Source organism: Pecten maximus, chromosome 2 (genome assembly GCF_902652985.1).
Source record: "Pecten maximus chromosome 2, xPecMax1.1, whole genome shotgun sequence".
NCBI lineage: Eukaryota > Metazoa > Mollusca > Bivalvia > Pectinida > Pectinidae > Pecten > Pecten maximus.
In genome coordinates, this window is record NC_047016.1 from 14,883,004 (window position 1) to 14,905,082 (window position 22,079).

The 22,079-nt window shown below is 39.4% G+C and overlaps 1 protein-coding gene across 1 annotated transcript in view; it reads right to left on the reverse strand.

The window, feature by feature from the left end:
• Positions 1 to 634: 634 nt before the first annotated feature.
• The window catches only part of LOC117319019 (glycosaminoglycan xylosylkinase-like), a 65,465-nt gene continuing 44,020 nt past the window's right edge, over positions 635 to 22,079 (reverse strand). The window contains exons 3-9 of the mRNA XM_033873930.1: positions 17,555 to 17,678; positions 17,279 to 17,365; positions 15,807 to 15,916; positions 14,011 to 14,182; positions 6,966 to 7,154; positions 5,413 to 5,472; positions 635 to 5,148 (exon numbers count right to left, since the gene is read on the reverse strand). Of these exons, the coding sequence (XP_033729821.1) occupies positions 4,926 to 5,148; positions 5,413 to 5,472; positions 6,966 to 7,154; positions 14,011 to 14,182; positions 15,807 to 15,916; positions 17,279 to 17,365; positions 17,555 to 17,678 (965 nt within the window). The 3' untranslated portion in view covers positions 635 to 4,925. The remainder of the gene's footprint in view (positions 5,149 to 5,412; positions 5,473 to 6,965; positions 7,155 to 14,010; positions 14,183 to 15,806; positions 15,917 to 17,278; positions 17,366 to 17,554; positions 17,679 to 22,079) is intronic.

Below are 22,079 nucleotides of genomic sequence, written 5' to 3' on the forward strand. Positions count from 1 at the left end.
AGATTAGCACATGCTAAATATGTCACCCTCAGAAAATAAAGTATATTATTATTATTATTATTGTTATACAACTAACTGACTGACACATATTTAAAATGCTTATCTACTAAAAATCTAAAGTAAAGTATTCACCATAATTAAATTCCTTAAAATCCGTTTTCAATTTGCCCCCGTAGAGCTATCACTCTCTATCATACTGGCTGCGAGTGATTGAACTTGTGATGTCACAGCTCTCATTCAGGGTGAGTGACATGCAGAGTACTGATTAGCAGAAGATCTACAGGTGCAAATTGCGCAATTTTGGGCTCGATATCTCTGTACTGGATGGACAAATTTTAATAATGTTTTCAAATCTTTTCTTTGGGGAGCGAATGGGATTAGTCTAAATGTATAGCAATTCATTTTAAGTCCACACGACTAATTTTTCAATGTGAATGAAATTGTACATCATTTTAATTTGGTTTGTTTCATTTAACGGCCTATTAACAGCCAGAGTCATTTAAGGACGTGCCAGGTTTTGGAGGTGGAGGAAAGCCGGATTACCTGGAGAAAACCACCAGCCTACAGTCAGTACCTGGCAACTGCCCCATGTGGGTTTCGAACTAGCAACCCAGAGGTGGACCGTGGAGGGCTAGTGATAAAGTGTCGGGACACCTTAACCACTCGGCCACCGCGGCCCCGAAACCGGTCGACGAAGTAATAAAAGTCTAAAAAGTTACCACATCAACTGCTGTTGTGATCGATACATGTATCATATATCACCTATATATATATATGTATAAACTACCAAGTTGAAAAAGTTACATAATATACATAGTACAAATTTTTAGCGGTTACATGCTCTTATATCTAAATACAATAAGTTCCAACATATTTTTCATTCAATACAATGAAGACCAACATATTTTTCATCTTTAATACAATGAATACCAACATATTTTTCATCTTTAATACAATGAATACCAACATATCTTTTGTCTTTAATACAATATATGCCAACACATTTTTCATCTTTAAAACAATGAATACAAACATATTTTTCATCTTTAATACAATGAAAACCAAGATAATTGCCATCTTTAACACAATAAAAAACAACACATTTTTCATATTTAACAAAATGAAAACCAACAAATTTGTCATCTTTAATACAATGAACACCAACATGTTCCTAAATCTTTTTATCACAGACATACTTGTATCGGATGTTATTCAGTAACTACCTAATACTTGGCCCTCAATACTGTGAAAATTACTTATTTTGGCACAATCAAATTTTAGTACAGAACCAAATTTCTACCACAATAGGTTGGTGTTATATCTGTTATTCAACAACATCAATTATTCATTACAACTGTTGTACAACAAACTGTAAATGCAATTTGGTTGGCTGACAGGGTGAACTCTGATGGGGAATGCCGCTTCGTGCAGTTACAGAATTAATACATGTAAATATGAAAAAAAGACTTCAAGTGTTTGTGTGATAATTAACTTTTTATGCAGATTTCTATTTATCTGTTTCTTTGAAGGTAATAAACTTGTTAATTACTTGTTATGATTTGTAATAAATTCTTGTAAATCACTTATATTTTGCATGCTATATATTTTTGCAGTGAGGGGAGTCGATTGCAAATTCATATATCTCTCAGGATTTTTTGTACATGGCATCCATGTTGATTCTATTTTTATCATAACTTGCTATTACAGACATTTCAATTGATTTTATATACACCGCCTCATTTAATTACAAACCTGCGGGCTTGACACAATAATAGAGTTAACATGTTTGAAGAGGTTTGTTTGTGAAGAAATATTCCCAAGTGATTTAAGCATACCTAATATTTCCACATATTTCTGAAATTGTCTAGCTGTTTTGTATATCGATAAGTGGCATTTTACTACAGGATAGCACCGGTTGTATGTTTAGTCCAAAACTGATATTGTAAAAAGAAAAACACATGTGGGACCAGAATAGGTCAGAATGGCTTTCTTTCTGTGATAGAAATAGGTCATGTAACTCTTTTTTGAACTTTCGAAAAATTACAAACGAGAGTTTAAGAAATACCGTATACAAACAGATTTGCTCAATGATGAATATTTGCTGTACAAACATTATCTGGTATATATACAGAAAATGCAATTAAGGAAATCATGATTTAGCTGAGTGCTTTCAACAGCAAAAATGTTAAAGAACAAAACAAGAGGCCCAATGGTCCTGTATATGCATATGTATCGCTCACCTGTTCTGCAGTTCTCAGATATTAATAAGCACATCTTGACCTCTGTAAGCTTAAAAGTAGGTGAAGGTGATTAATTTGAATCAACTTAAATTTGTAGCCCTTCATCCTAGCATGCTACTGGCGCAATATCATGACCCTAGGAATCTCATTTAATGAGAAGTTTTTTTAAAGATTTTAATAGAACGAAGTCATCATTAACACTCAAAAATTATAATACATCATCCCTCACATTATCATCATCATCCTCATTAACAATCATCATCATCATCATCATCATCATCATCATGGTCAAATTTGATTAGCCCTTCATCCCAGCATGCTTCTGGCCCATTATTGTAACTCTGGGCCTCTTGGTTAATAAGTTGTTTAAAGATTGCAACACATTGACACCTTTGACCTTGCAAGAAGGTCAATGTCATTCATACAAACAAAGTAACTAGTGATTTCCTAAGATTCTCCACATTAAAAAAGATCTATTTTAAAACATAATATATACACCTGTTACAATAATTTGTACCAGACTGAATTAGCTTTGAGCAAACATTCATTCAATAAACATGTCTTGCAATAAAAGTGCATGTAATTGGGACAAGTTTGTGACATGTTTTTGAGGAGCATGCAAATCATGTATATAAGGTCATTTGAGGGCATCCAATTATAAAAAAGATTGTGTAAGGGCTAAAATGTTCAATACTTACTTTTTCTTTCTTACTTTTTTCTTTTCTGTTTTTTTTTTTTAATCTGCGAATGGTGTATTTTAGATAAAATCATCGTACAGTCTAGATAAATGTTTTATAAGATATGGTTCCTGTGAAGATCTACTCTGCTACTAGCTCTTACAATAATCCTAATAACAGGAATTATATTCCTGAATATATTAAAATAAATGCATCAAATAAGGCACTTCTTGTGTAGATCAGCAACACATAATATTTGTTTCTTACAAACAAATTTTAAAATTTATCACATTTTTGCCTGTGAAATATAAAAAATTATCAAACTGGTAAAATTTACTGCAAAATCTTATATTTTCGCTGCTCATCACTGCAGTGAAAATTAAAGATTTTGTAGTGAAAATGTAAGGTTTTTTGAGAACTACTTTCCTGTTGTAAGAGTTGTTCCCCTTGATCAATCTCCCCAGTTGCCCCCTGGCATTGTTGCCATCTGCCGCATGCTATAATATTGGGGAGATATGGAAAGATTTAATAAGTATAGATTGCTAAAAAAATGCGCAATTATCCTGATCAGCTGACTCAAGCGGTTGTCATTTCGACGGATTGGCTTAGCTACTTTCCAGTAGGCAGGTACAGTAAAATTTTAATAAAAGCATTTTAAGGCCTCATTTGAAATGTAATAAAAAGAAATTTCAATGAAAAGAAATTTCAATGGTCAGCATCTTAATATTAGATATATTTCACTCGTATGACAGACTTTCTTTTATATTTTCACTCATACTAAGCACTCGTGAAAATATTAAAAAAATCTACCATACAAGTGAAATATATTTTATATTAAATGGCAAACAATTGAATATCCTCTATATGTGTCCATCGTTTAGGTTACACAGATCACAAAGGGGTTGTACATAGACATGACAACTTAAAAAAATGTTGTTGAGACAAATGCTTCATTTTGGTTAAAATTTTTCTCATTTTCATAACAAAGTGACATGTCCAAGATTGTACAACAATAAATACAAAATGCCAATTTACAAATGTATCATATTAACATGGCCTTTGACCTTACAGTATCACTACTGTAACTCTGGTCAGTGGCCAGTGATGCATCAGCTGATATGGTCACCTTTGACCTTTGGCCAGTACTATATCAACTGATATGGTCACCTTTGACCAAACAGTACCTTATCAGCTGATATAATGACTATTGACCAGGGTATCGTTTCACAAAGCATCGTAACTTACAAATTTTGCGTAAGTCAGATTGCGTAAGTACCTTGTGTAACTTTATGCCATATCCACCCTGTTGTAACTTATGAAATTTAAAATTGTATGCAAACATGCGTTTTTGAACAGAAAATGACGTCGTACTGAATTACAAATTTAACATAAGAGAACGACTTTGCCTTGTGAGCAATTGTTTCGAGGCGGAAATCGAGTTTTGAATGTCGAGGAGCGATTCGGGCAATATACTCATTGTTATGCAACTAATTGTATGCATATTCGTAGACTGTGTCAATGTTTAGTTTATTTCAAGAGCATTGCGTATATCTGAGAGCAGTGAACAAAATCTGTGAAAATTGCGTTGTTACTGCTTGTTTTACCACATGATTAACAATATGATATTGGAATTTTACCGAAATTGTTTTTATCTTCTCTCAATAATACGGTTGTTTTGATAGAACAAAATGAAGTTCATAGTCTGTATACGGGACTCGGTAATAGGACAGTTTTCATCTTAATAGTGTGGTCTTTTTTTTTAACCTCCAAGTTAGAGAGTGATATATTTTTACCGGGAGAATGTACGATTTTGTCGTAAGATTCAAAAAAATTACGAACACCTTTGTGAAATGGATGTATGAACTTTGTAAGTTTTGCGTAACTTTTTTGTAAATATTTACGAGCGTTAGTAAGTTACGAAGCTTTGTGAAATGATACCCAGTACTGTATTAACTGATATGATCACCTTTGACCTTTGGTCAGTACTGTATCTTTTGCCAGTACAGCATCAGCTTATATGGTCACCTTTGACTAAAACTGTATCAAGTCCTTCATGGTCTATACACTCTTGTATCTGGGCCAGTATACCCCTGAGACGCCTGTCTAGCGCCACATAGTGACTCTCTGACAGTACTGGTCTGATAGGATCTTGGTTTAAGACTTCCCGCAGCACCTCGGACAAGACCCCATCTTGTAGGATTAGTAATCTCTGCCATGTTCTGAAACGTATCCTGAAACATGATCAATAATATTCTAAATGACTTGTAAAATGATAATGAATACCTACTTCAAATACATCATCATTTAGAGCAGGTTGGAGAGAATGTAACACTAATATACAATCTTCAGAGATATAATTTGATGAACATGTGTGCTTCAGCTTATACCAAGTGTATACTGAGTAGATAACAATACAATAACAAACAATGCATGAAATAGAAACTGAGTCGAGTATTTTACCATCAGTAATAGACTTAAAAAATCAAAGTACCAACCTGCAACACTGGTAAAGTGGTGCCAGTATGGACTCCTCATCTTTGTATGGATTACCAAAGCTGTCAAAACAAACATGTAAATCTTCAATACAATACATACTTAGATCTACTGTAGTGTCCAATACATATGTATAAACCAGAATAAAGATTTAAATTGAGTTAATACAACAAAATAATTGGAGTATAACAAGACAATGACTAGATATTGATGAAGCAATGGCTGGACAATGGTGAGACAATAATTGGACAATGGTGAAGTAATGATTGGAAAATGGTGAGGCAATGATTAGACAATGGTGAAGTAATTATTAGAAAATGGTGAGGCAATGATTAGACAATGGTGAAGTAATGATTGAACAATGGTGAAGTAATGATTGAACAATGGTGAGGCAATGATTAGACAATGGTGAAGTAATGATTGGACAATGGTGAAGTAATGATTAAACAATGGTGAGACAATAATTGAACATTGGTGAGGCAATAATTGGACATTGGTGAAGTAATAATAGGACAATGGTGAAGTGATGATTGAACAATGGTGAGACAATAATTGGACAAAGTTGAGACAATAATTGGACAATGGTGACACAATGATTGGACATTGGTGACACAATGATTGGACATTGGTGAAGTAATAATTGGACATTGGTGACACAATGATTGGACATGGTGAAGTAATGATTGGACAATGGTGAGACAATAATTGGACAAAGTTGAGACAATAATTGGACAATTGGTGACACAATGATTGGACATTGGTGACACAATGATTGGACATTGGTGAAGTAATAATTGGACATTGGTGACACAATGATTGGACATTGGTGACACAATGATTGGACATTGGTGAAGTAATAATTGGACATTGGTGAAGTAATGATTGGACATTGGTGACACAATGATTGGACAATGGTGAGACAATGATTGGACAATGGTGAAGTAATGATTGTGGATGTTTGCCAATCAATGATTGTGGACATTGCTGAAGTAATGATTGAACAATAATGAAGCAATTATTGGACAACAGTAAAGCAATAATCATAAACAGGTCAAGGAAGATTGGACAATGGTAAATCAATGATAACAAGGATGGATAGTATTGCAACAGCAATACAAAGTCCCCTGCCTGAGCTAGAAGTGCACCTATTCATTTCCAATTTTTTTTTGAAAAATGGTTTTTCGAAAAAAACAAATGTGGGATGCACAACTACATGTTATACTGATCATGTATACCAAGTTTCATTAAGATCGGAGTAGTACTTTAGGAGGAGTTGTCCGGACAACTATTGCGTGACAGACAGACGGACGGAGGGTTAACCTATAGTCCCCCCGTTTTTCAAACGGCAGGGGACTAATAATTCTGGACATTGGTGAAGTAATGATTTGACAATGGTGAATCAATGATTGTGGACATTGGTGAATTAATCAAAGGTTGTGGACATTGGTGAAGTCATGATGGTTCAATGATGTAGCAATGATGGACAAAGGTGAAGTAATTATTTTCAAGAAAATACCTTATCTGTGATGGTGTCAATATGACATTGGTCACTCACCTCTTGCCATTGTCCAGTATAACCACAGGACTGTCTGCCTGCGCTCCATTTGTCTCGTAGTGATGGCGGTCAGCATTCCCAGTCAGATAGTCCAGTACAGTAATATCTATAAGGTCAAGTAGTCTCGGACCACTGCTGTACATCTCAACATTCCTTACTTGGTCACAGTACTTGTTATCTGTCTCCCACCTTACAAACAGTACAACAGTATATTACAACATCAAACATCTTTAACATCAATACAGGTTATAATTTGTATCAATGTAATATAGGGTTTCTTAGTAGTTCAATTATTTGATATCACAAACCTTTAGTCTTTATTAAACAGGTTTAATAAATCACATTTTATGTAAATATGAAGTTTATATTATGGCGCTTATCACATCACTCGTATTCATCAGAAAGTAAGCAAAAACTCTAAAAAATCAGAACTTTGAAATCTGACTCTTTTCACTACTGAGACACTTGTTCTATCACGTATTTCTACATATGAGCACAGGGTATTAATTTTACATGTGAGCACAGGGTAAGGAGTCTACATAGGACCACAGGGTATGAAGTCTACACAGGACCACAGGGTATGAAGTCTACACAGGACCACAGGGTATGAAGTCTACACAGGATCACAGGGTATGAAGTCTATACAGGATCACAGGGTATGAAGTCTACACAGGACCACAGGGTATGAAGTCTACACCGGACCACAGGGTATGAAGTCTACACAGGATCACAGGGTATGAAGTCTACACAGGACCACAGAGTATGAAGTCTACACAGGACCACAGGGTATGAAGTCTACACCGGACCACAGGGTATGAAGTCTACACCGGACCACAGGGTATGGAGTCTACACCGGACCACAGGGTATGAAGTCTACACAGGATCACAGGGTATGAAGTCTACACAGGACCACAGAGTATGAAGTCTACACAGGACCACAGGGTATGAAGTCTATACAGGATCACACGGTATGAAGTCTACACAGGATCACAGGGTATGAAGTCTACACAGGATCACAGGGTATGAAGTCTACACAGGATCACAGGGTATGAAGTCTACACCGGACCACAGGGTATGAAGTCTACACCGGACCACTTGGTATGAAGTCTACACCGGACCACAGGGTATGAAGTCTACACAGGACGACAGGGTATGAAGTCTACACAGGATCACAGGGTATGAAGTCTACACAGGACCACAGGGTATGAAGTCTACACAGGATCACAGGGTATGGAGTCTACACAGGATCACAGGGTATGAAGTCTACACCGGACCACAGGGTATGGAGTCTACACCGGATCACAGGGTATGAAGTCTATACAGGATCACAGGGTATGAAGTCTACACAGGACCACAGGGTATGAAGTCTATACAGGATCACAGAGTATGAAGTCTACACAGGACGACAGGGTATGGAGTCTACACAGGATCACAGGGTATGAAGTCTACACAGGACGACAGGGTATGAAGTCTACACAGGACCACAGGGTATGAAGTCTACACAGGACGACAGGGTATGAAGTCTACACCGGACCACAGGGTATGAAGTCTACACAAGATCGCAGGGTATGAAGTCTACACAGGACCACAGGGTATGAAGTCTACACAGGACGACAGGGTATGAAGTCTACACCGGATCACAGGGTATGAAGTCTATACAGGACCACAGGGTATGAAGTCTACACCAGACCGCAGGGTATGAAGTCTACACCGGACCACAGGGTATGAAGTCTATACATGACCGCAGGGTATGAAGTCTACACAGGACCACAGGGTATGAAGTCTACACAGGACCACAGGGTATGAAGTCTACACAGGATCACAGGGTATGAAGTCTACACAGGATCACAGGGTATGAAGTCTACACCAGATCACAGGGTATGAAGTCTACACAGGATCACAGGATATGAAGTCTACACAGCATCACAGGGTATGAAGTCTACACCGAACCACAGGGTATGAAGTCTACACCAGACCGCAGGGTATGGAGTCTACACAGGATCACAGGGTATGAAGTCTACACAGCATCACAGGGTATGAAGTCTACACCGGACCACAGGGTATGAAGTCTACACCGGATCACAGGGTATGAAGTCTATACAGGATCACAGAGTATGAAGTCTATACAGGTTCACAGGGTATGAAGTCTACACAGGATCACAGGGTATGAAGTCTACACAGGATCACAGGGTATGAAGTCTAAACAGGATCACAGGGTATGAAGTCTATACAGGATCACAGGGTATGAAGTCTACACAGGACCACAGGGTATGAAGTCTACACCGGATCACAGGTCATGAAGTCTATAAAGGATCACAGGGTATGAAGCCTACACAGGACGACAGGGTATAAAGTCTACACAGGACGACAGGGTATGAAGTCTACACAGGACCACAGGGTATGAAGTCTACACCGGATCACAGGTCATGAAGTCTATAAAGGATCACAGGGTATGAAGCCTACACAGGACGACAGGGTATGAAGTCTACACAGAACCACAGGGTATGAAGCCTACACAGGACGACAGGGTATGAAGTCTACACAGGACGACAGGGTATGAAGTCTACACAGGATCACAGGGTATGAAGTCTACAACAGATCACAGGGTATGAAGTCTACACCGGACGACAGGGTATGAAGTCTACACAGGATCACAGGGTATGAAGTCTACACCGGACCACAGGGTATGAAGTCTACACCGGATGACTTGGTATGAAGTCTACACAGGATCACAGGGTATGAAGTCTACACAGGACCACAGGGTATGAAGTCTACACAGGATCACAGGGTATGAAGTCTACACAGGACCACAGGGTATGAAGTCTACACCGGACTACAGGGTATGAAGTCTACACAGGATCACAGGGTATGAAGTCTACACCGGACTACAGGGTATGAAGTCTACACAGGACCACAGGGTATGAAGTCTACACTGGATCACAGGGTATGAAGTCTACACAGGATCACAGGGTATGAAGTCTATAAAGGATCACAGGGTATGAAGTCTACACAGGATCACAGGGTATGAAGTCTACACCGGACTACAGGGTATGAAGTCTACACAGGACCACAGGGTATGAAGTCTACACTGGACCACAGGGTATGAAGTCTACACAGGACCACAGGGTATGAAGTCTACACAGGATCACAGGGTATGGAGTCTACACAGGATCACAGGGTATGAAGTCTACACAGGACCACAGGGTATGAAGTCTACACCGGACCACAGGGTATGAAGTCTACACCGGACTACAGGGTATGAAGTCTACACAGGATCACAGGGTATGAAGTCTACACCGGACTACAGGGTATGAAGTCTACACAGGACCACAGGGTATGAAGTCTACACTGGATCACAGGGTATGAAGTCTACACAGGATCACAGGGTATGAAGTCTACACAGGATCACAGGGTATGAAGTCTACACCGGACTACAGGGTATGAATTCTACGCAGGACCACAGGGTATGAAGTCTACACAGGACCACATGGTATGAAGTCTACACCGGACTACAGGGTATGAAGTCTACACCGGACCACAGGGTATGAAGTCTACACCGGACTACAGGGTATGAAGTCTACACCGGACTACAGGGTATGAAGTCTACACAGGACCACAGGGTATGAAGTCTACACCAGACCGCAGGGTATGGAGTCTACACCGGATCACAGGGTATGAAGTCAACACAGGATCACAGGGTATGAAGTCTACACAGGATCACAGGGTATGAAGTCTACACCGGACTACAGGGTATGAAGTCTACACAGGACCACAGGGTATGAAGTCTACACTGGACCACAGGGTATGAAGTCTACACAGGACCACAGGGTATGAAGTCTACACAGGATCACAGGGTATGGAGTCTACACAGGATCACAGGGTATGAAGTCTACACAGGACCACAGGGTATGAAGTCTACACCGGACCACAGGGTATGAAGTCTACACAGGACCACAGGGTATGAAGTCTACACCAGACCGCAGGGTATGGAGTCTACACAGGACCACAGGGTATGAAGTCTACATAGGACCACAGGGTATGAAGTCTACACAGGACCACAGGGTATGAAGTCTACACAGGACCACAGGGTATGGAGTCTACACAGGACCACAGGGTATGAAGTCTACATAGGACCACAGGGTATGAAGTCTACACAGGACCACAGGGTATGAAGTCTACACAGGACCACAGGGTATGAAGTCTACACCAGACCGCAGGGTATGGAGTCTACACAGGACCACAGGGTATGAAGTCTACACCGGACCACAGGGTATGAAGTCTACACAGGACCACAGGGTATGAAGTCTACACAGGACCACAGGGTATGAAGTCTACACCGGACTACAGGGTATGAAGTCTACACAGGACCACAGGGTATGAAGTCTACACTGGACCACAGGGTATGAAGTCTACACAGGACCACAGGGTATGAAGTCTACACAGGATCACAGGGTATGGAGTCTACACAGGATCACAGGGTATGAAGTCTACACAGGACCACAGGGTATGAAGTCTACACCGGACCACAGGGTATGAAGTCTACACAGGACCACAGGGTATGAAGTCTACACCAGACCGCAGGGTATGGAGTCTACACAGGACCACAGGGTATGAAGTCTACATAGGACCACAGGGTATGAAGTCTACACAGGACCACAGGGTATGAAGTCTACACAGGACCACAGGGTATGGAGTCTACACAGGACCACAGGGTATGAAGTCTACATAGGACCACAGGGTATGAAGTCTACACAGGACCACAGGGTATGAAGTCTACACAGGACCACAGGGTATGAAGTCTACACCAGACCGCAGGGTATGGAGTCTACACAGGACCACAGGGTATGAAGTCTACACCGAACCACAGGGTATGAAGTCTACACAGGACCACAGGGTATGAAGTCTACACAGGACCACAGGGTATGAAGTCTACACAGGACCACAGGGTATGAAGTCTACACCGGACCACAGGGTATGAAGTCTACACAGGACCACAGGGTATGAAGTCTACACCAGACCGCAGGGTATGGAGTCTACACCGGATCACAGGGTATGAAGTCAACACAGGATCACAGGGTATGAAGTCTACACAGGATCACAGGGTATGAAGTCAACACAGAATCACAGGGTATGAAGTCTACACAGGATCACAGGGTATGAAGTCAACACAGGATCACAGGGTATGAAGTCTACACAGGATCACAGGGTATGGAGTCTACACAGGATCACAGGGTATGAATTAAGTCTACACAGGATCACAGGGTATGGAGTCTACACATGACCACAGGGTATGAAGTCTACACCGGACCACAGGGTATGAAGTCTACACCGGATCACAGGTCATGAAGTCTATAAAGGATCACAGGGTATGAAATCTACACAGGACCACAGGGTATGAAGTCTACACAGGACCACAGGGTATGAAGTCTATACAGGATCACAGAGTATGAAGTCTATACAGGTTCACAGGGTATGAAGTCTACACAGGATCACAGGGTATGAAGTCTACACAGGACCACAGGGTATGGAGTCTACACCGGACCACAGGGTAAGGAGTCTATACAGGACCACAGGGTATGAAGTCTACACAGGATCACAGGGTATGAAGTCTACACCGGACCACAGGGTATGAAGTCTACATCGGACCACAGGGTATGGAGTCTACACAGGACCACAGGGTATGAAGTCTACATAGGACCACAGGGTATGAAGTCTACACAGGATCACAGGATATGGAGTCTACACAGGATCACAGGGTATGAAGTCTACACAGGACCACAGGGTATGGAGTCTACACAGGGCGACAGGGTATGAAGTCTACACAGGATCACAGGGTATGAAGTCTACACAGGATCACAGGGTATGAAGTCAACACAGGATCACAGGGTATGAAGTCTACACAGGACCACAGGGTATGAAGTCTACACCAGATCACAGGGTATGAAGTCTACACAGGACCACAGGGTATGAAGTCTACACTGGACCACAGGGTATGAAGTCTACACAGGACCACAGGGTATGAAGTCTACACAGGATCACAGGGTATGGAGTCTACACAGGATCACAGGGTATGAAGTCTACACAGGACCACAGGGTATGAAGTCTACACCAGATGACTTGGTATGAAATCGACACAGGACCACTGGGTTTATTGCATTACAAGCATATAAATTATCCAGAGGTCTACATACAAACACAACATCAAATAATGAGCAGCTGATGACACAGCATTTTAGATCATGGATAACTGGTTTTGTTTTTTTGTTAATTTCAGTTAAGCTCTTGATGTTAAGTAAACTTTATCAATAATTTAACAAGCCAGACAATCAAATGGACTCAAACCATGGTCTAATATATGACATTTCCCTACGTAGGTTTACATCATGCTCTTTGGTAATACAGTGTAACAATAGTGTGAGGATGACAGGAATGTCACACAACATGTCAAACCATGGTAACAAGGACTAATACTGGTACTGTCTGGTGGTGGCGATATTTTAGAGATATCAATAAAACAGGCGATACACACTACATGTAGATGAAAAGCTGATTATACAAATGGTGTAAGGTTTCACTTAAAAACCATGGTCTACATTGGACAATCTATAATATAATATTGACAAGTAAAAAGTTTTCATTATTGAAATCTCAGTGACCTTGACGTGACAGGGATAAAAGCCTAATGATTGTCTAGTGACAATAGAAATATACCAATAATGTTTAATATCGGTCCATAGGATCTAGATAGACCGTTTATCATGTTCACCATAACTGTATACAAATTAAATACTACACATGATTATTTTGACCTTAGTGGACACATGAGATCTTCTCTGGAATTACTCCTCGAGCAGTTTTGTTAGTATTTATATTGGAGATCTCAGTCCTGTAAGTTGAAGCACTAAATAATGACTGTGCTCATTGCAGTTTCTGTCAACTGTTTTCTGATGTAGGTACATCAAATTAATTACATTATTGTACATATCCAATTAAACATGATAATGTGCTAACATGTGAGTGTATAGTACATTTACTGTATACACACCTTGCCTTGTAGCTTCTGTAAGTCCGCCTCCATGGGTGGTTGTGTTTGGACAGTTTATAAGTGGTAGGTAACCAAAGTATGACAACTCCCTCCAGTATATCACCCTCCCCACAAACACCAGTCGACTCTCCCTTACAGTAGTAGCACATACCATAAAAACAGGTGTTGTTTCCTACAATTACAATGAACATAAAACAACAATTACTTTAATTTGTTTTATCTCACCATACTCAATATGATGTCAATGAAGGTAACAGAATATCTTTACAGAATTTACTGTCTGAACCACATTCCCTGACCAATGACCACATTCCCTGGCCAATGACCACATTCCCTGACCAATGACCACATTCCCTGACCAGTGACCACATTCCCTGACCAATGACCACATTCCCTGACCAGTGACCACATTCCCTGACCAGTGACCACATTCCCTGACCAGTGACCACATTCCCTGACCAGTGACCACATTCCCTGACCAATGACCACATTCCCTGACCAGTGACCACATTCCCTGACCAATGACCACATTCCCTGACCAATGACCATATCCACATTCCCTGACCAATGACCACATTCCCTGACCAATGACCACATTCCCTGACCAATGACCATATTCCCTGACCAGTGACCACATTCCCTGACTAATGACCACACTCTCTGACCAATGACCACATATCCTGACCAATGACCACATTCCCAGTCCAGTGACCACATTACCTGACTAAGGGGACGTGGTGGCCGAGTGGTTAAGGTGTCCCGACATTTTAATACTAGCCCTCCACCTCTGGGTTGCAAGTTCGCCACCTACCTGGGGCAGTTGCTAGGTACTGACTGTAGGCCGGTGGTTTTTCTCCGGGTACTCCGGCTTTCCTCCACCTCCAAAACCTGGCACGTCCTTAAATGACCCTGGCTGTTAATAGGAAGTTAAACAAAAACAAACCAAATTACCTGACTAATGACCACACTCTCTGACCAATGACCACATATCCTGACCTATGAACACACTTCCTCACTGGTGACCACACTCCCTGATTTATGACCACACTCCTTAGCCTATGACCTAATTCTTGATCTCTGACCACACTCATTAACCTATGACCGAATTTCCGACCTCTAACCATACTACCTGACCAATGTCCTAATTCTTGATCTCTGACCACACTCCTTAACCTATGACCTAATTCCTGACCTTTGATCATACTAAGCGCCGCGATGGCCAAGTTGTTAAGTTGACCCTGGCTTTTTTAAAAGGACGTTAAATAAAATAAACCAAATAAACCAAACTGGTCATACTGCCTCATCTATGACCTAATTCCCGACCCATGACCACTCCCTGACCATGAACTTTTGATGTATATCAAAGGGACTGAGAGTAACTGCCATACAAATATCCAAATGAAAACGGTAAGCACAGGTGGATAACTTCAAAGTGTGCCTGACTGCTGACAACATCAGTGAAGTTTCAAAACGTTTGGATAGCCAGGCAAGATCTTAATAGAATACACAACCTGAATCCAATATACCCCACTTATTTCATTGTCAGGGAGGGGGTAAATAACAAAATCTTAAAAGGATCAATATAGCTTTTAATCAGAGAAGGTTTGACCTTTGACTCCATGCTGAGACCCTGACTGACCAAATAGGCATTAACTGTTTGGTCAAAACCTGAACTCCACTGTCAGGACATTCATCATGAAAAAAAAAAAATATGTCACTTACTGTTTAATTGATAACAATCACTAGTTACATTCCACTATAATAGTAAACAAAATTCCATATAACTTGATCATTACCTTTGGTGAAGAAAGTTTTCTTTAGTCTGCTTGTGGCATGTGGCAAAATCTCTGTTTGAAGGTTGATCTTTCGGCCAATCACTAAAGGTGTTCTGTTTAACTCCAACAACCTGAGGCAAATCATACCTTTATTACAGATATTTAAACACATACTAAAAAAAGAGTGAGACCAACATGGTAGTTCTTTCTTAGATCCGAATGTTAATGCCGAGAGTTGCTGACAAACATAACAAATGACCCAAAGGGCCTGTATTGCTCACCTGGATATGGCAGTATAAAATATAAATATGGGGAAACAATCCACATTTCTACTGAGGAAGGATTTTGAAGAGTTTGCTATATATCTCCCCTATTGGGCCCTTCCCATCAGGCCCCTGGGGGCTAGACCCATTGTTTATACAAAATTGGTTTTCCTTCACCCAAGAATGCTCCATACAAAGTTTTGTTAAAATCTGCTCACTGCATGGTTCATGACGCAGGATGCAGTACGGATGCATGACAAGTGGTTGACGCTGTGGACCTGAGGTGAGATAAAATTGGTGACATCACAGGTATCTATGATGTCACTATATATTGATTTTTATATTTGATGACGGCTACCGTCGAGCTGAAACATGTCCTTTGGACAACTTAAGTTTAAAGTGTTCTTCGATCTGCACAAATGAAGAAATAAATAACAAAGATGTTAGCCTAAAACATTTTTTGGGGGGTAAAGAGAACTTATTGATGTATAAAAAGGAGGATCACCTAACCTAATCAGATATCAATGTAGAAAGTTTTTCATCTGAATTTGCTATATCTATTGCATTACAATAAATGAAAGTGTCTCCCATGAATACTAAAATATCCAGATAAGCGATGCAGGCCCTATGAGCTTCTTGTTTTCCCAAGTTCTCCTGATGATAGTTGGCAAGACACCAAAACACAAATTAACAATAGGCTGTTCTAGGGATTCAAGTAGGTACCTTTCATTGAACTTAATTAAGTTTTACATTTGTTGATTGATTTTTTTTTCTATCTGAAAAAAATTGAAAGCTTGTATATCTGGACTAAGCAATTAAACATTTTTGTAACCCACACTGGAGTGGGGAAAGAATAAGTCTGCTGTTTTTTACTGCATGTTAAGGGGATACTAATTGTTACCCTGCCATTCTTCAGGCTTGGAGGGGGTTTCCCTGACATCTCCTGCTCAGACAACATTAGAGAACCTAAGAATATGGCCTTACTCTAATGCTGATCCTAGGAGGTGACTAAACCCATGCGGAATTGGAGGTTTGTGTCATCAGCTATGGACCACAACTGATCTGGTGCTTCCATTGTATAAGATGGTAGCTTTATCTTTATATTTTATATTTTTTCTATACTTCATCACATGACCTTCACTGTTGCGAGGATGTTAAACAACATGACCTTCGCTAGTTGCGAGGATGTTAAACAGACAGATTTATGAAGTAAGCTTTGTATAAACTAACCTTCCTATGTGGAAGGTCACTAACTCGCCATTGTGCCTGTCCCAGCCTTCATAAGGACCATTGCTCAGGACTTCTTCTCGTGGGTACCTGTAACACAGCAAATATCAGTGTACTTCAACCAAGCAATCTTTCTTAGAACCACCTTAATAAAACAGCAAACAATTATATGACTTATTTCAACAAGTATCATCATGAATAATGCAGTTCTGATATCATCACTGCACAAACCAGTTTTTAATTCTTGAGAAAGCAACAATTAACAATGGTCATAGTTACCATTTAGGTTTGAAGATAAGTCTTTGGCCATCAGGCAAGGTGAAGGTCATTTTGAGTTGGGTTCCTGCCCTGTTTACATCTGCTGTCTCTATACTTATCTTTGTCATTGCATCAAGAATTGGACCTACAATGAAAAAAAGTTTAAATTTTTTGTCATTATCAACATTTCAAAAAACTTTTCACCAGATATAAACTTGCTATAACTGGTTGTATGCTTTCCATACTGCAAGGAAGAGCTATGTTATAGTGGGTCCAAATTTAGCACCAAGCACCCAAATCTTAAAAAATATTTGTCCATGGCATAGAACAAAACCAGTCACGACAATTGATCAACAAAAACCTGTCACCCACATATAATTGTAACAAGGTTGCTGCTATATTATGATACAATAATAGCTATGCAGCTTCATCAAAATCATGAAAATGAAACAAGAGATCCCAGGGGTCACTATCGATTGACCTATATTGGATCTACATGTATGTAAGAGCGACCTTTTCTCTCGACTTTTCTCATCTTTCAGTCCTCCTCTAACTCATTTGGAATAACAAACACCTAATAACCAAAGTGACTGTCTATCAGCCATTCAAGTTTGAGAGAAATGTTCTGTAAGAACCCAATCTTAAGATATAACTATTTGTTGATACACTTCCACTGTTACAATCCAAGATGGTCACTTGCCAGCCATGTTGTTTTCCAATCAGTCTCAAAACTCATTTTTTACAACTAGAGACTAATATGAAACTTGAGAAAGATCCATTTAGGATGTTTTGAGAAATAGTGGTAACTAATTCCAATAATAACAAGACTCCCATGGGCCTTTAAACGGTCACCTGAGTTTTGATAGATTTTAGCATATTTGGCCCCTAGCTGTGACCTTGAATGAAGGTCAAGGTCATCCATTTATACAAACTTGGTAGCCCTTCATCTCAGCATGCTAAATACCTAATATTTGTTATCTGGGAAACAAAAAACTTAGTAAGAATGGCTATTTAAAACTAATATCATTGACTGAGATCATTGTTGACTATATGTGATGTAATGTGATGTAATGTAACAGAAGGAGAGTGAATCTGGGTTTAAGTTTCAGCTGATGGAAACAATGATGCTGTAACAGAGTACTAGATCCCGACAGGAGCACCTGACAGTCTATAATAAATCAGACAAAACAAGAAAATATTGGATATTGGATATTAGTTATACATGTTTGACACGACATTTTTCTCTACCAAAATTTGATCTTGAATTCACTGTGTCGTTATACCGAGCACAAGATGAGTGGTGTTTAATAATACCTAGGAGTGTTGTGATTGGTTCTAGGATTGTACTATAAAGTCACACAGGTGTACATTAGATATAAGCACACTACCTGATTCAGAAAAGAACAAGAAAACAATTTAATGAGGAAATGTTTTTTGAACCGCGGCAATTAAATTTCTAAAAGAAGGTGACGGTAATGAAACAGTCTTTAAAATCCTTGCAATGATTGAACTATTGTTTTCTGATCATGATAGCCTAAGGACAAAGACTAAAGAGAATATGAACATGGAACAGATTACATATGATTGTGATGCACACAGTGCAGTTGATGAGAAATTGTGAAGTTATGGCCTGTTCATACTGGAATCAATGCCCTCCTTACAGCGAGGGAAACAGGCACAGAAAGAGCAAGACAGTTATTGTCAGGAATAGAATTATGATAAATTGACATTTAATCCCTTTCCCTGACTTTAATCTATGGATACAGACCTGTAAAGGCTATGTACTGTCTACTCGAAATACACATGAACGTGATGCTTCATAAGAAAGGTTCAGCCATAAAAAATATCGTTCCCATAAACATTATAATGTTTTTTAAATGGTTTTAAGCCTTTTCCCAGAAATTGCACATTGAATTCCCTGAGTATACAGTAAATATATATACCGTATTCTGTGATCAATATATATATACACGAATCAAATAACCCCCTTAACTGATATTACCCATGATCTACCAATATGTATCCAAAAATCTTCCTTATACATTCCATGATCTTTTTGCATATATCCCCTGATTCCCTATGTTAACCCATGATTGAAATTAACCTGCACGTACATCCAAAAGTTCCCTTGTATATTAGTTCTTCCAGCTTGGTTTTCCTTCCAAATTACAATGAAATGTCAAGGCTATCGATCTTGTCATTTTTATAGGCTATATCTATTTAAACCAAGGTGATATTCATTTTTAAATATGGCACCTGTAAATTTTCACAGAACAAAATACATTAACTTCCTATTTTTATAAATGTAGTTTTCTAGGATAGGCGGCTATCTTAAAATTTGGAAAGTTTTGGAAAGAAGTTTGAAATAGGTGTGTTGTTCAGGAAAACTATGATTGCGCAATCATGTTACAAAATGGCCACTGTGGCTGCCAGGTCAAAGTATTTATGAGGCTGAAAAATAACAACACTTTCTTGGCTCCCCTTCCATAACATCTCCACCGAATTCCAGCTCAATAAGCACTAGTTGAACTGGAGAAGAAGTTTAAAATGTGTTTTTCAAGATGGCTGCCATGGTGGCCATCTTGGAATTTGGACCAACTTTGGACTATCTCAGGATCATTTCAGGCAAGTTTCGATCAGCTCAATCCCACTGTTAGAGTTTGAGACGAAGTTTGAAATGTGAAAAGTTTACGCACAGCATATGGTGGACGGCGGACGATGACAGACGAAGCACAATGACTATAGGTCATTCTGACCCTTTGGGTCTGGTGACCTAAAAAGTAGGAATTCCGAGCCTGAAATCAATGATCAAATCCAGATTATCAGAGCTCACTTGGTCAGGATCCTGACCAAGATGGCAAACTTGTCTTAGTTTTTACGAGCACAGCCTATGACTCGCCTGCATGTAATATATTTCACAATTCCCCAGTTTATATCCCATGATTCATCAACATGTATCCCACAATTCACCAGAATTTATTCCATGGGGAATGGTGAAATATATTACATGCAGGCGAGTCATAGGCTGTGCTCATAAAAACTAAGACAAGTTTGCCATCTTGGGCAGAGGTAGAACTTCAGGAGATTTTCAGATCCAGTCTATTGTTTAACAAAATCTGGATCTGAAAATCCCCTGAAGTTCTACCTCTATTATGTATACCATGTAATCCTGACACTATTATCTGACAGATTTCCTTTTACTATACTGAAAGCATTCCAGTATTACAGTGTATCATGACAGATCCATCTGAGCACTGTTAACAATTTGAGATACTTTTTCTGATGCTGCCTCTCCTGGGGATTCTGTTAAATACTACAGAAAATTAATGGCTACAAATGAATTTCGACAAATAACACAAATCATGTTTACAGCAATTTCTAATTACACTGCAACTGACTTTTTTACTTGTTTGAAACTACAAATAAGCAAGGTTGAGATGATTTAAGTTAATCTAGTTAGATTTCCTGACACTTCAATGGCTTCAATAATTACCCTGGTAAAAGACCAGGCTGGTAGTAGATTGTGATGGACCAAATGGGGCAATTAAAGTTGGCTGTTGCATGCAGAATGAAAATCTTATATCTCCAAAACTAGTGTTAATTAGTTCCAATGATGAAGCCAGAGACACAAACATCCAATGACTGGAATGGTGCCAGATTTCACAGAGCCATGGTGTATTGTTCTGTCTGGGAGACAGTCAGTGGGTGAAGATCAGGACTTCTGCTGCAGGTGCAGACTGTCCCTAGGGAATTTGGTTTACCACTATTGCATGGGTAAATCAGACATGTCAGACCTAAAGCTTGGCAGTTAAGATGTCAGGGATAAGAAATGATTGTACTACCCCAGTACACCTTGACTGAGTAGCAGAGGTCAGGAATCAACAATGCGAAATAGCACCCAGTATCAACCTAAACAGGGGTAGAGGTCAGTGGCCAAAAAATTGATTTTTTTTTGCCCCAACCACCAATTATGACTTAGGATCAATATAGGAATCCTTCATATGCATTTAAAAGGAATCTTTTCCCCACTTCACGGATACGTTTTATTCCCCTGCATAAAAATACCCCCCCCCCCCCCCCCAGGATACTTTTTTATTCTTCTGCATAACAAGAGGCCCAATGGGCTCACCAGATACTATGGTGATTACTACTTTATTCAAATATCAGAGTAGGCCAGGTTTATTAAAGTCAATACATTTTTTAGTCCTTCATCCCAGAATACTATTGGCCTAAATATAAGGTCTCAGAGTCTTTTGGCTATCAAGAATTTTTTCTTTAAAGATGTTAGCCTCTTGGTTTTTGAGAAGAATTTATTTAAAGATTTTAGCTTATTCGAACCCTGTGACCTTGACCTACAGTCAAGGTCATTCATTTCAACAAACTTGGTAGCATTTCACCTCAGCATGCTACATGGCTCAATATCAAGTCCTTGGACCTCTTGGTTATTGAGAATAAGTCCTTAAAAATTTAACCTATTTCACCCCATGACCTTGAATGTAGGTCAAGGTCATTCATTTGAACAAACTTGCATTTTTGGTAGTCTGTC